The 12,183-nt window shown below is 35.7% G+C and overlaps 2 protein-coding genes across 13 annotated transcripts; one reads left to right on the top strand and one right to left on the bottom strand.

Moving 5' to 3' along the window:
- On the top strand, nucleotides 1,771–5,218 carry LOC109948949. 12 transcript variants are annotated; one of them, XR_002271411.1, is made up of 5 exons: nucleotides 1,783–2,677; nucleotides 2,980–3,066; nucleotides 3,167–3,395; nucleotides 3,847–3,934; nucleotides 4,033–4,843. XR_002271411.1 is itself a non-coding variant. In XM_020562932.1 (4 exons), exons 1-4 carry the CDS (start codon nucleotides 2,424–2,426, stop codon nucleotides 4,246–4,248), a joined length of 624 nt encoding a protein of 207 aa, XP_020418521.1. In that variant the 5' UTR covers nucleotides 1,771–2,423; the 3' UTR covers nucleotides 4,249–4,843. The 12 variants fall into 12 exon arrangements, 6 of the variants coding, with proteins under 6 accessions (XP_020418521.1, XP_020418519.1, XP_020418522.1 ...); XM_020562932.1 differs by lacking the exons at nucleotides 2,980–3,066; nucleotides 3,847–3,934 and having other exon boundaries at nucleotides 1,771–2,503; nucleotides 2,579–2,677; XR_002271407.1 differs by lacking the exons at nucleotides 2,980–3,066; nucleotides 3,847–3,934 and adding an exon at nucleotides 4,934–5,218 and having other exon boundaries at nucleotides 1,773–2,677; nucleotides 4,033–4,643.
- On the bottom strand, nucleotides 9,123–11,697 carry LOC18781160 (codeine O-demethylase). The gene is made up of 5 exons (XM_007212977.2): nucleotides 11,155–11,697; nucleotides 10,627–11,014; nucleotides 10,201–10,448; nucleotides 9,777–10,104; nucleotides 9,123–9,628 (listed from the first exon to the last, which is right to left on the bottom strand). Exons 2-5 carry the CDS (start codon nucleotides 10,900–10,902, stop codon nucleotides 9,389–9,391), a joined length of 1,092 nt encoding a protein of 363 aa, XP_007213039.2. The 5' UTR covers nucleotides 10,903–11,014; nucleotides 11,155–11,697; the 3' UTR covers nucleotides 9,123–9,388.

The raw sequence follows: 12,183 nt of genomic DNA, 5'->3' as shown, positions 1-12,183 counted from the left end.
ATATTGTCTATGTCTATCTATTCTATCCTATTGAAATATGAGCTTGCTGGCATGTCTCCATCCAACGTGTGCATATATTTTTTATTTCCTAATATTCAATTACACAGGTGTAGAAAACTATCTCACGTTTGACTATTTGGTGGGGTCTAAGAGCATCTCTAGCGCAGGCAGGAGGAGGCTCTAACTCCTGGAAGTAGCTTTAGCACGCAAGATCCAGCCCGGGCAAGGGGTGGGACCCACGAGCCCGGGCAAGCCCACGAGAAGATCTAGTTCGTCTACTTGTTTTCGGGCTGTTGACGTCAGCGTTAGTCAATGGTAATTTTTTTTTTGAATTTCTTGCGCTGACGCCAGCTTGACGTCAGATCTGACCCACAGTTGTCAGAAACCAACGACTACAAGCCACATGACTTCTTCTGGAGCCTCCAATCCAAAAATCTTGTCAACTCCAACAACGAAAAAAATTGTAAAAAATATCAAAAAATTCTTGAAATTTTTTCTATAAATACCTACCAATATTATTCACTTTCCGCACAAAAGTTTCTACTACTAAATTCTATTTGTGTAAAAATACAAATGGCATCTTTCATAATTGCCGAAGGTGCGTGGACAACCGTGGAAGATATTTTGTTGTGTGAGTGTTGGATCAAAGTTGGTCATTGCCCGATCAGGGGCAATGAGATGAAGTCCTCTCATATATGGAGAAAAATTCATGGAGAATTTTGCGAAATATTGGGTTTAGCTAGTACGGAAATGACATTGGTTAGTAGATGAAATTTTTTGAATAAAGAGTTAGGGAAATGAAGAGATGCGTTGGCAAAAGCGAGTGACAACATTCAAAGCGGTTAAATACTTGGTGACGAGGTAAAATATTTCTAAATGCCGTTTTATTCAATTTCATCTTCTCGATGTTGCCTCTCCAACGCCCTCCTCAAGTTAGACATTGAGAGTAGAATGTATTTTACAAAATCTGAGAAATGAAATAATAAAGAAGATATGATGTGAGATGTCTGAGTTGAGGGGTAGTTTTATAGAGGGATTTAGAAGATAGAAATGATACGTGGTGCAATTTTAAAGGGTGAAAATCTTATTTGAAATTTGAGATTATAATTTTATAATAAATATCAACACGTGGCAACCGAAAATCTTATCAGAAATTTGAGATTTGAATGTTATAACAAAATATGAACACGTGGCAAACGAAAATCTTATTCGAAAATTTAATCCTAAAATTTAATTCGAAAATGTTATCTGAAATTTTATTTGAGAATTTTATAATAAATAATAATATGTGGCAACTGAAAATCTTATCAAAATTAATCGTTTATAAAAAATAGAAAATAAATTAAAGTGAATAGTAATTATCCTTGTTCTTGCTCATAGAGGAAAAAAAAAAAAGGACAAGGGCTGCCACTATTCACGTAAATAATGACAAATCTTACTTTGTCTTTGCCTTGTCGGGCATCTCCAGGAGAGTCTCCAATTTTTAGCCAATTTCTAACTAAAATAGCTAGAAAACTATTATAGCAAACCACTTAAAATGTGTTTCCTCTAGCAGTGTTCTTTATTTTGGCTAATCTAAAAATTTTTATTTTTATTTTCTCTTTCTCTTACAAATCAAATATATTAAAAAAAAAGTAGAAACTCAACCCAATCAACCTCCCAAATGTCTCTATCTTTCTCCCCTTTTTTCTCTCCCCTCCTAGCCAAATTCTCTCTCCTTCTCTCTAGATGTAGAGAGCCAAAAGTTGATTCTCCAAAATAGAGAGCCAAGTAGAAAATCTGCTAAGAATGAGAAGATAAAAGAGTTTGCTGGAGATGCTTCTAAGTATTGAAAAGGGAAAAAATAGAAGAAGAAGAAGGAACAGAAAATTAGACTCTTATAAAGGAAAAAACACAAGCTAAACTAAAGTGCCCTTTATCGTGATGCACGCGGCTGAGGTTGGAACTCCTTTTTGCGAACCCCTATTTGTGGCTCCATCTCAGCCATCAAAGTGATCTCAATGGCTGGAGAGAAAAAGAGAGCTTACAATAGAAATGTATGCTGCACTGCCGGTTAGCGCACGTCCTCGAACGCCTTTTCCAATCCCGCCTTTCTTCCATCCAATGGCGCCTGTTTGTATTTTTTTTCAGACTCCCTCTTGTTCCTCTCCAACAAATTCTCTCTCTCTCTCTCTCTCAGCTGTTTATTCTCTGTGTTAGTGGCTATTGAGTTAGGGTTGATAACAGTTACTGTTCACATTTTTCCCATCTCCTTCGCCTCCTTCACCCACATAGTACCCAAACACCGACATCGCCTCCCTCAGACATCTATGAATCCCAAGAAAATCTTTTAGTTTTTAGAATTCCAACCTTCAAATATATTTCTTAGAATTCAAATTTTAATTTTAACTATTTTTATTTTTTTGTGTTCATTCTCTCTCACGATGGCCTTCCTTGCCCGCCAGTCTAGGAGGAAGAGTGACGGGCCTTGGCTCTGTTTTGGGCCTGCTTCCCTGGTACTTGGGTCTGTTACTCTATTTTGCTGTTTCAGTATTTCAGCTTTTGTTGTTGTTTGGGATCGTGATCTGTTTTTCCGTAGACTGGTTTTGGCGTCGACGGCTCCGTCTCTCTCTCCGGCGCTCTCTTTCTTGCTGTCTCTCGCGCTCTCTGCCCATGAGAGCCTCCCTTCCTTCCATAGGTAACAACTGTCCTACCTTCTCTTAGAATTATTTTCTATGTTTTTTGAAAATTCAATTTCTATATCCCTAATTTGATTTAGGGTTAAAATATTTGGGTATTTATTGTAAATTATCTGTGAAAATCATTATCTTTTTGTATATATTTTCGATTTATATAGGAATTAGGGCAAATTTTCGGAATTTTTTTTAGTGTTTAGGGATTTATACTAGTAGTGATTATGTGCGAATATGCGTTTGTTTCTCAATTGTTTATGAGATTCTGAATCATGTCTTGGTGTTTGTGATTTGTTGTTGTAACAAGAGATGAGTTTGTTCCTCAAAAGGAAGGGCGTTGTCAGTTGAGTACTTGGAAAATGACATTAACATCTTCCAGAGTGTGAATGATTGGGTTGGTATTGTAATTTTCAAGTTCTGATATCTGAAATAAAATTGATAGCATGTCAAACATGATTATTGTTCAATGTGCGGATCTTTTTTCATACTTGCAGCGGTGAATTCTGTGGACAATCTCTTTGGGAGGACTGGAATACTAGAAAAGAAACTATATCTGATATTATTGATCTGCCAAATAAACCGGAAGAAAGACTAACACTTGTGCAGCAGGAGCCTTTAGAGAAAGGGTCAACCATCACGTATGTTCCTACTAGAAAAGGAACGTTGAGCATTGCAAACTATCTCTGTAGGTGTGGCATGAAGGCTGCTGCCTATGATGTAGTGGTATGTATCGTCAGAGTTTCTTACAGGTGTTAGTATCGCGTAGCACCACGTGTCATCAGGTTCATTTTTGTATCTTTAACTTAAAAATTCACAAACAATGAATAAGAAATTAAAAAAAATGCACCGAAAAAAAAAAAAAAAAAACTCCTTGCGACATTATCTTCGGCTATGATGTGTGATAATAAAATTTTGGCCTTGGGAAATTTGAAGTAATTATTGGAGGAAGAGTTGTTGTAAAGGAGAGATGATTTTCAACATAGTATTATTGTTAGCATCAAAACAAACTTGACTTTGAGAAATTATTTGAATTTTACATGTCAAAATTATATTTTAAAGCTTAGCCGCGGTAGACATTAGAGTTTACAGGGATGAAGCAATAGACATTAGAGTTTATAGGGATGAAGCAAGTGAAGGAGTTGAGTCTGATTCAATCCTTCTCCACTGATAATAGCGCTGTCAATGAGTTGTCAAGCTGCCATTGTGCTGCTGGTTTAGCATCAGTGGATTTTATTATTTGGAACTTATTAACTGAGACCAAGGTAGAGTCTTTTCCTTTTCCTCAGACGGCTTACTGAAATGATTTGAAAGTTGTTTGTGTTATTTATTTTGATGCCTAAGGACCCATATTTTGTTGCAGGTTGTGCAAATTCCATGTGGTGGATGGAGTCGCCCACATTCCTATTATCTTGGTGATGTACCAGAAATAAAGAACTGCTTTGCATATGTTAAGGTTTGTGCCAATCTATTTAGAATTGGTAATTTCAGAGGCACAAATAAAATAAACATTGTGGAAAGATACATCCACGGAGTAGGTCAAAAGTATTTTTTGTCATCTGAAAATACACATCCATAAATGCATGATATGAGTTCCTTTAATTTTGTGTCATGAATTGCTTTGTGAATTGTTTTGCTGCAATCATATCATTCTATCTTTTGTTAATATTGATCGTATGTTTCATTTGTTTACTTTGAAAAGATAAGGTTTCATTTAAATTGTATCTTAACTCTGCACTATATTTCTTTGATTAGTTAGGATGAAATCATTTATATTCATAGGCAGTGGGTGCTTGATGGTGAAAGGAAGACACTCTCCGGGAATTTGCATATGCAATTCCATGGGAGAGAGATGCATTCCATATGCTTTGTCTCAGGAGGATTTCAACCTGGAGTATATGGGAAGCACAACCTCTTCTCTGCATCTAGTTGGATCGCAACTGGGTGTGAAGATAGAACTGTGAGGTTGACTAGGTACCGTATGATTATAATTATTAGCTATTTAATATTTGAAATTTAAAAATAAAATTGTAAAGGGAAAAATAGTTGAATTTATTGTATAATTTAATTGAATGTATTTACACTTCTGTTATCCTTGAGAATTGAGCTGACAGTATACATGCATGTTGTAGCCTACATAAAAATGAATATATGCATGATATTTATTTAACATATGAACCCGCCTGGGTGGCAAAACTGAGTGATTTATCAGGTGCTTATACAAGACTAGCTAATTGTCTAATGATCACTTAGGTATATGCCAGGTGTTGAGAATTGGTCTGCATCAAAATTGCTTGGAGAGCATGTTGGTGGATCAGCTGTGAGATCAATATGCTGTGTGTCAAAGATAAGCACAGTTCCGTCAGATGTGACCAAAATATCCGATATGAGAAATGGACAAAATGCAACAATGGAGAACATAGAAACTCCGGTTTTGTTGATTTCTGTTGGTGCAAAGCGGGTATTGACTTCTTGACTACTAAGGCCTTGTTTAGAATTGCTTTTTTTGGCCAAAAACCGGCTTCACTTTAAAGTTAAGCAGCGTTTGGTAAAAATAAAATATCTCGATTATTTTAAAAGCAGTGGCCTTCTGACAACAACTTTTAAAAGCAAGTTTTGGGTTGTTTTTCAAAGCTACTTTAAAAAAAAGCAAAGATAAGCGTTTAATGAATTTTTTAAATTTTAAAAATGACATCATTCATTTTTAAAAATGACACTACCTCCACCTTCACATCCAACTCTACCACCTCTACCACCACCGTCACCACCACCACCACCACCACCACCACCACCACATATTACTCTGCCATCACCAACACCATCATTTCCTCCTCTACAACCGCCATCCATACCCAGGGCCGTCTTTGAGATTTTGAGGGCCCTGTTCAAAACTTAAATTGGGGTCTTACATAATTTAATACGAAAATATTACAAATACAAATTTGCCATAACTTAATGTCATAAACAATTTTCTTTATAATTAAAAGTCACCATCAATAAACATGTAATGACAATAAAAAATCAAATTCGTAAAAATTTAAATGTTTCCATTTGATAAAGTTAAATATTAGTATGTTTGGTACAAAAATAAGCTCCTTGTGCCCTTATAAGGTCCCTTTCTATCTCCTATAAGCAATCTGTGTTTAATAGGAAAAAAAAAAAAAGGCAATCTGTGTAGCCTGTGATTCTTTAACAAAGAATCTATCAAGATTCAAGAGTTCCTCTTTGAGATTAAGTCAATTTCTCAAATTTTCTTTTTCTAAGTCTTTGTATATCCAAAAACGTATTTTCTAGTAGGTGGCATGTTTAGATTACAAAGAAAAATTCCAAAACCCTGTAACCTGGAAGAAAACCCTAGCAAGAAATAGATAAATATTTCTAAAAACCATATTCTCATAAACCAATCATCATTATGATAATAATTTAATAAAATAAGTCATATAATATATAGATTGAAATTTAGATATATACCTGAATTTGAAATGATCTTTGAATCTGACTATTTGATTTTGAGTGGCCTTTATGAATTTAGTAATTATGGTTTTCTCTTTTTGGGGTTGAAATTCTTGAAATTGAAAAAATAAGAAAAATTGTCAAAGGATTGAAAAAAGAACCAAAGAGAGATTGATGAATGATGATGATTATTTATTAGAAAATCATAGTTTAAGAGAAAGAAGAAGCCATGAATTTTTATTTTTTTATTTTATTTTTTGGTTTTGAATGAAGAAAGTATTTTTCTTGGAAAAGAATATATATATTTTTTAAAGGTGTGCTTTTGTTTTCCTTTTTTTTTTTTTTAAATAATTATGTAAAGTTTTTTATTAACTTGTTATAATAAAAAATAATATATTAAAAGGAGAATAGATTGGCATTAATAAGAATCGAACTCGTGCACCTCTGTTAAGTGGAGATGCGCTGGAAAGCCAACTCCACCGTGCACACTTTTGTGTAAATATTTAGCACGCTATAGTATATATACACTTCCTATAATATCAATACACATATATAATATAAAGAAATTTTTTTTTCGAGGGCCCTTAAGAATCGGGGGCCCTGTGTGGTGGCGCCACTTGCACCACCCCAGGGCCGCCCCTGCTCCACCATCACCACCACAACCACCACCTCCTCCTCCATCTCCACCACCACCTCCACCACCTCTACCTCCACAATTGTCATCCCCACCACCACCTCTACATCCACAACCGCCATCCTCACCACCACCTTCACCATCACCTCTTTCACCACCATCTTCACCTCCATCTCTTTCACCACCTCTATTGCCACAACATAATTAGCGCATAACACTTTAAACATCATATCTATTTGAGTCATTATTCATAGTAACAACAGATTTATATTAAAATTTACCAAACGGTTTTGACACTATTTTTGTACTAACATTACTTTAAAAGAGTTATTTACCAAACATGGGGCAACTTTACTTTACAGCTAATTATTTTCAAAGAACAGCATAAACAACTTTTTTTTAAAGGAGACAACAATCCCAAACTGGCCATAACTAGGAACGTATACAAGAAGGAAGAACAACATAACATCAATGGAAATAGCAATAAATGCTTCAAAAGGATTCACTAGAACTTCAACATCGCATGATTTACTATTCACTAAAGCTTCATAAATATCTAATTTTTTTTACTAAGAACTTTGTGGGATTTTTTTGGTGAATTTTTCAAAATTTGTATGAATTTATTGTGATTTTTGGAACCTAAAGCATTGGAAAAAACTAATGAATGGAAGAGAATGACACATGGTAGCGTCAGATTGGTGCGTCATCAAAGCTTCCGACAAGTGTACGTATTGCGTAGCGACATGTGTCATTAGTGGTTCATTTTTGTATCTTGAAAACTTCTCAAAAAATGAAAAAAAATAAGCCGAAAATTTCCAAAACTCCCTTACCACATTTTCTTTGACTATGATGTGTGAAAACAAAATTTTGACTTTGGGAAATTTCAAGTAATAATTGGAGGAAAAGTTGTAGTGAGGAGAGTAATGATTTTCAACATAGTATTATTGTTAGTATAGAAACAAACTTGACTTTAAGAAATTACTTGAATTTTGTACATGTGAAAATTATATTTTAAAGCTTAATAGATGAAGGAAATGTGACAGGGAGGTTGTGGGAATTTTTGGTGAATTTTTATGAATTTATTATGATTGTTGGAAGTTAAGGCATTGGAAAATACTAAGACATGGAATATAATGACACATGGCAGCGCTAGATTGGTGTGTCATCATAGTTTCCAACAAGTGTCATATCGCATGGCAACATGTGTCATCAGAGGTTCATTTTTGTATCTTAAACGTAAAAATTTCATAAAAAATAAGAAAAATGCACATAAAATTTCTAAAAATCCATTGCAACATTATCTTCAATTATGATGTATGAAACAAAATTTTAAATTTGGAAAACGTGGCTTGTGGAAGCCCTGTACGGACTAATTATAATTAGCCTTCGCCAATAGAAAGAATTGTATGGAGGGATACAATTCACACTTGATTCAAAGTGAATCATTCATACCCACTGCCTTACTAATTAGAACTTATAAAATTGCACACCGAAAAGGAATCGATTGAGAAATTATGAAGAGAATGATTGATTTTGTGACTTGGTCAAAGTTAATGTGAAAGTCAAAGGTCATAGTCAAAAGTCAAAGGTCAAAGGTCAAAGGTCAAACAATTAACCCGACACTTGACATGGTCAACTAAGGATGACCGGGACCAATACTCGTTAGACAAGTGAGTGATTGAATTAATCAAGTCACTAGAGTAATTAAATTGATTAGATTAATTTAATTATTCAATTAAAGTTATGAAACTTTAATTAAAGGTCCCATATGACTTGGAAATTCAAAAGGGATTTGACCATATGGACTTAGGCACATATGTGACACATTATAGGATTAATGTGTTTGACCAAGATAGCAAAATATGACACACAAAAGGGAAGGTGTGGCTATACTAGAGCTTGGGGGCATTTTTGTCACTCTTGTGACATTTTTTATCCTGTAAGTGTGTAGCTATGGAATCCTATCATCCTATGGTTTTTCAAGTTGGTGAAATTGGAAAAGAGAAAACATCAAGCTCTCTCTCCCTAACTCCTTGAATCTATCACATCAAGTGAAGGTGCTAGCACCACTTTTTACTTGTTGTCTACCAATTCTCTCATCCCATTCAATCCTTGGTAAAGAGATTTGGGGAGGTGCATATCTTTGTACCTATTTGGAGATTTACAAGGTGGAGAATCAACATCAAAGGGAGAGCCAACAATAAAGGGACCACTCCCTCTACTTGAACACCATTTTTGGTTTCAAGATTCGCTCCAAGGGTATAAACATCTTATCTTTCTCTCAAATAGGATTTAGATAGTCTTTGGTGCACACTTTCATATACTTATAAAGATTGGAACCAAATGAGACTTGCATTAATCCCTAGTTTATTTAATGCTTCTGCTCTTACTTTGATTTCATATTAGATATGGCATGCTAGGTGATTTATACAACAGCAAATTATTACATCTTACAAGTCTGCTAGGGTTTTTAATCGCCAGCAGTGGTACACTCAAACATAAAAGAAAGTTGACTTATCGACCGCGAATGATCAATCGATCAATGGGGAACTTAATCCAGCCAGCACAGGTACAACAGAAAAACAGGTAGTAGTATTCGAAATAGATGCCAGCGTAATTTTTAAGGGTAACTTCAAATTTTTGCTGCTTCTATTGGTCTCCTCCCCTGCTGGTAGTGGTATTCGAAAAAGACGCCAGAATAATCTTTCACCATTTTGTATAATCTCGGCGTTGACTCATTTACCAGGCTTTCAAAGGGTTCAATCTCTTTATCTGATTCAGGGATGCAGAAGGCAGCCAAAGAGATCCTCTCTTTGTCTGGATTTATCACTACCCTGTGTATAGGGCTCTTGAATTTTCCATTGCTCAATATCTGTGTATCACAAGGAAATGAACAATCAAAAGGGTGCATTTTTAGCTTTCAATTACTCACCAAATTTCAATTAAGCTTTACTCTTTAGGCATTGCTTTAAAAGTTAAAACCAATAATTGAACAGGTTGAGAAAGAACATTTTATTTACCTCTGCCTGATCACCAACATTAATGAGAAGCGCCTCAGGAACAATGGGAGATCTAAACCACTGATCGTCTTTAAGAAACTGAAGACCTTCGACTTGTTTGTCTTGCAAGAGAAGGGTGATTATTGTTCCATCCGCATGCGGTTTCACACCCAGGACGACATCAGGCCTTGAACACGGGGGATACAAGTTAAACCTCACATCCATTTTTCCGTGTTCTACATACAGGTCCCGAAAGCAATTATCATCCAAATTCAATAACCTTGCCATGGCCTCCAGGACAGTTTTTGTTACCACTTGTAACTTCATCGTATATTGGTCTAAAGTTTCACTGCAGTAATAATATATGTTGAACTCTGAGGGATCATGATATGCTTATTGCTTCAATGTGAAGGAAGAAGATACATGTATAGCAAACACAAGTTACCTAAAAGATTTGGGGTTTTGAGGCCAAAATTTGAACTTTCGGCGGTCTTCTGGATATACAGAAAGGTATAGCCGGTCAGTCCAATCAAGTGTTTGTTGTTCTGAAAAAACCATGTCGCTCCCATATCCTTCAGTATCGTTGACTTGCCTCAAGTAGTTCTGCTTCTCTTCCACTGGAAGTGCAAAAAATTGTTTTGCCATTTCGCGAACCTTGTCTAGGAATTCAAGAGTCATGCCATGGTTTATTACCTTCAACACCAAATTAAAGAATCCTCAAACATGGTTTACATTACATACAGGTGGATCAAATCAAACAAAAAGCAGGGAAATAAGTATAAACATCCTGGGATATGCTTTCAAATCTAGACCTTTGTACCAAGTTTCCTGAACTAAAAATTGTTTACGTACAAGTTGTTTGAATTCAGACCTGAAAGCAACCCCATGTGGTAAGAGCTGATCGAAGTTTATCAAGTTGTTGTGCAGTGATTGAGGAAGGTGTGAGGGGGAGGCCAAGATCAATGACTGGAATATCCATCAACGCGGCAGAAGAAGCGCTTGGGGCTCCAATGCAACCGTCTGTAACTTTATGGATATATTTATCTGGCACTTGTTCCCCTTTGCCTTTGCCTTTGGCGAGCAGCTCTTGGACAGTTGTGGATCCTAACTCTATCTTGGCAATAGTGGAAGACTCAGCCATGTCCATGTGGTTGGTTTCTTTCTAGCACCCCAAAAAAGAGAGCTTCTGTAAATTCAGCTGCAAAATGTTCGGTGCTCACCTGCAAGGAAAGCTCATGATGGGAGCAACTTGGACGTTCCTGCAATTTCAAGGTGAGAAAAAAATACTCCATAAAGACACAACTATCTTCAGCAACAAAAGACCTTTGATCCCTACGTACGATTGAAAAAAAAAATTGGAACAGAAACATGTGAACCCAATATGAAGAGGTGTACGTACTTTTAATTTATTTGAATGATTTGAAATGCACGCTTCGTCTTTGTGTGTGCATGTGAAGCGGTGTGTTGTTTATTTGTATGTGAAGTAGTGTGATGTGAATGTGAATGTCTTGCAATGTTGTGAAATGTCAATTTATAAGGCAATTAACAGGAGCTTTGAGGCAAGCACTAGGGGTGGGCATTCAAACTGGAAAACCAGAAACCGGGTTGAATTGGATTGAAAAAAAGGGAAAAAACCGGGTTGATCAAAAATCGGGTTGAGTTGACCAAAAATCAAAAAGAGATTGATTCAACCGATTCCAATTTCAGTTTAACATCTTTAAAAACCGGATCAGACTAAACCAAAAGGAATCAAATAAAAAATAAAAATATGAATATATTTTGGTGGCCCAACTACTAATCCCATGATTTTTCTCACTTCCCAAGCCCAACTTTCAACATCTAACCTTACCCGAACCCAACAACTAAAGCCTATTAACCAACATCTAACCCTAGAGCCACTTTTTTTTACTTTGTCCGCCACTTCTCTGTCCTTCTTCTTCTTTTTCTCTCTCCTTTTCTTCTTCTTTCTCTTTCTTTCTTTCTCTTTTTCTCTTTCATCTTCCTCTTTATGATTATGATTCTCTCTCTCTCTCTCTCTCTCTCTCTCTCTCTCTCTCTCTCTATTTTTTTTATGTGCTCTCTACCCTCTTTCTATGAAACCTTCTTTATAAGCTGGTTATGACGATCCAAAGACTAGATTCAAGCATAAGTCTCATGCAAGACTATGAAGAGCTGCATAAATATGTCTTCTGTGGAATTTTCATAATATGCCCAACTGTCAATATCTAACCTGTGAAACCCTTTTATATATATATATATATATATATATATTATCAGTCCTGATCTCTTAGACTACAAGGGTCCAAGAGATTTGTGGTTACTCACCATTGGATGTAAATTCAACGGTTCACTCACTCTTACACTCCTTTTAAAAAACTTTTTTGAACCATTGAATTAATATCCAACGGTGGGTGACCACAATCTCTTA

Source organism: Prunus persica, chromosome G4 (assembly GCF_000346465.2).
Source record: "Prunus persica cultivar Lovell chromosome G4, Prunus_persica_NCBIv2, whole genome shotgun sequence".
In the NCBI taxonomy this organism is placed as follows: domain Eukaryota; kingdom Viridiplantae; phylum Streptophyta; class Magnoliopsida; order Rosales; family Rosaceae; genus Prunus; species Prunus persica.
Note: the sequence above shows the minus strand (reverse complement) of the source record. Positions and strands in the feature narration are given on the sequence as shown.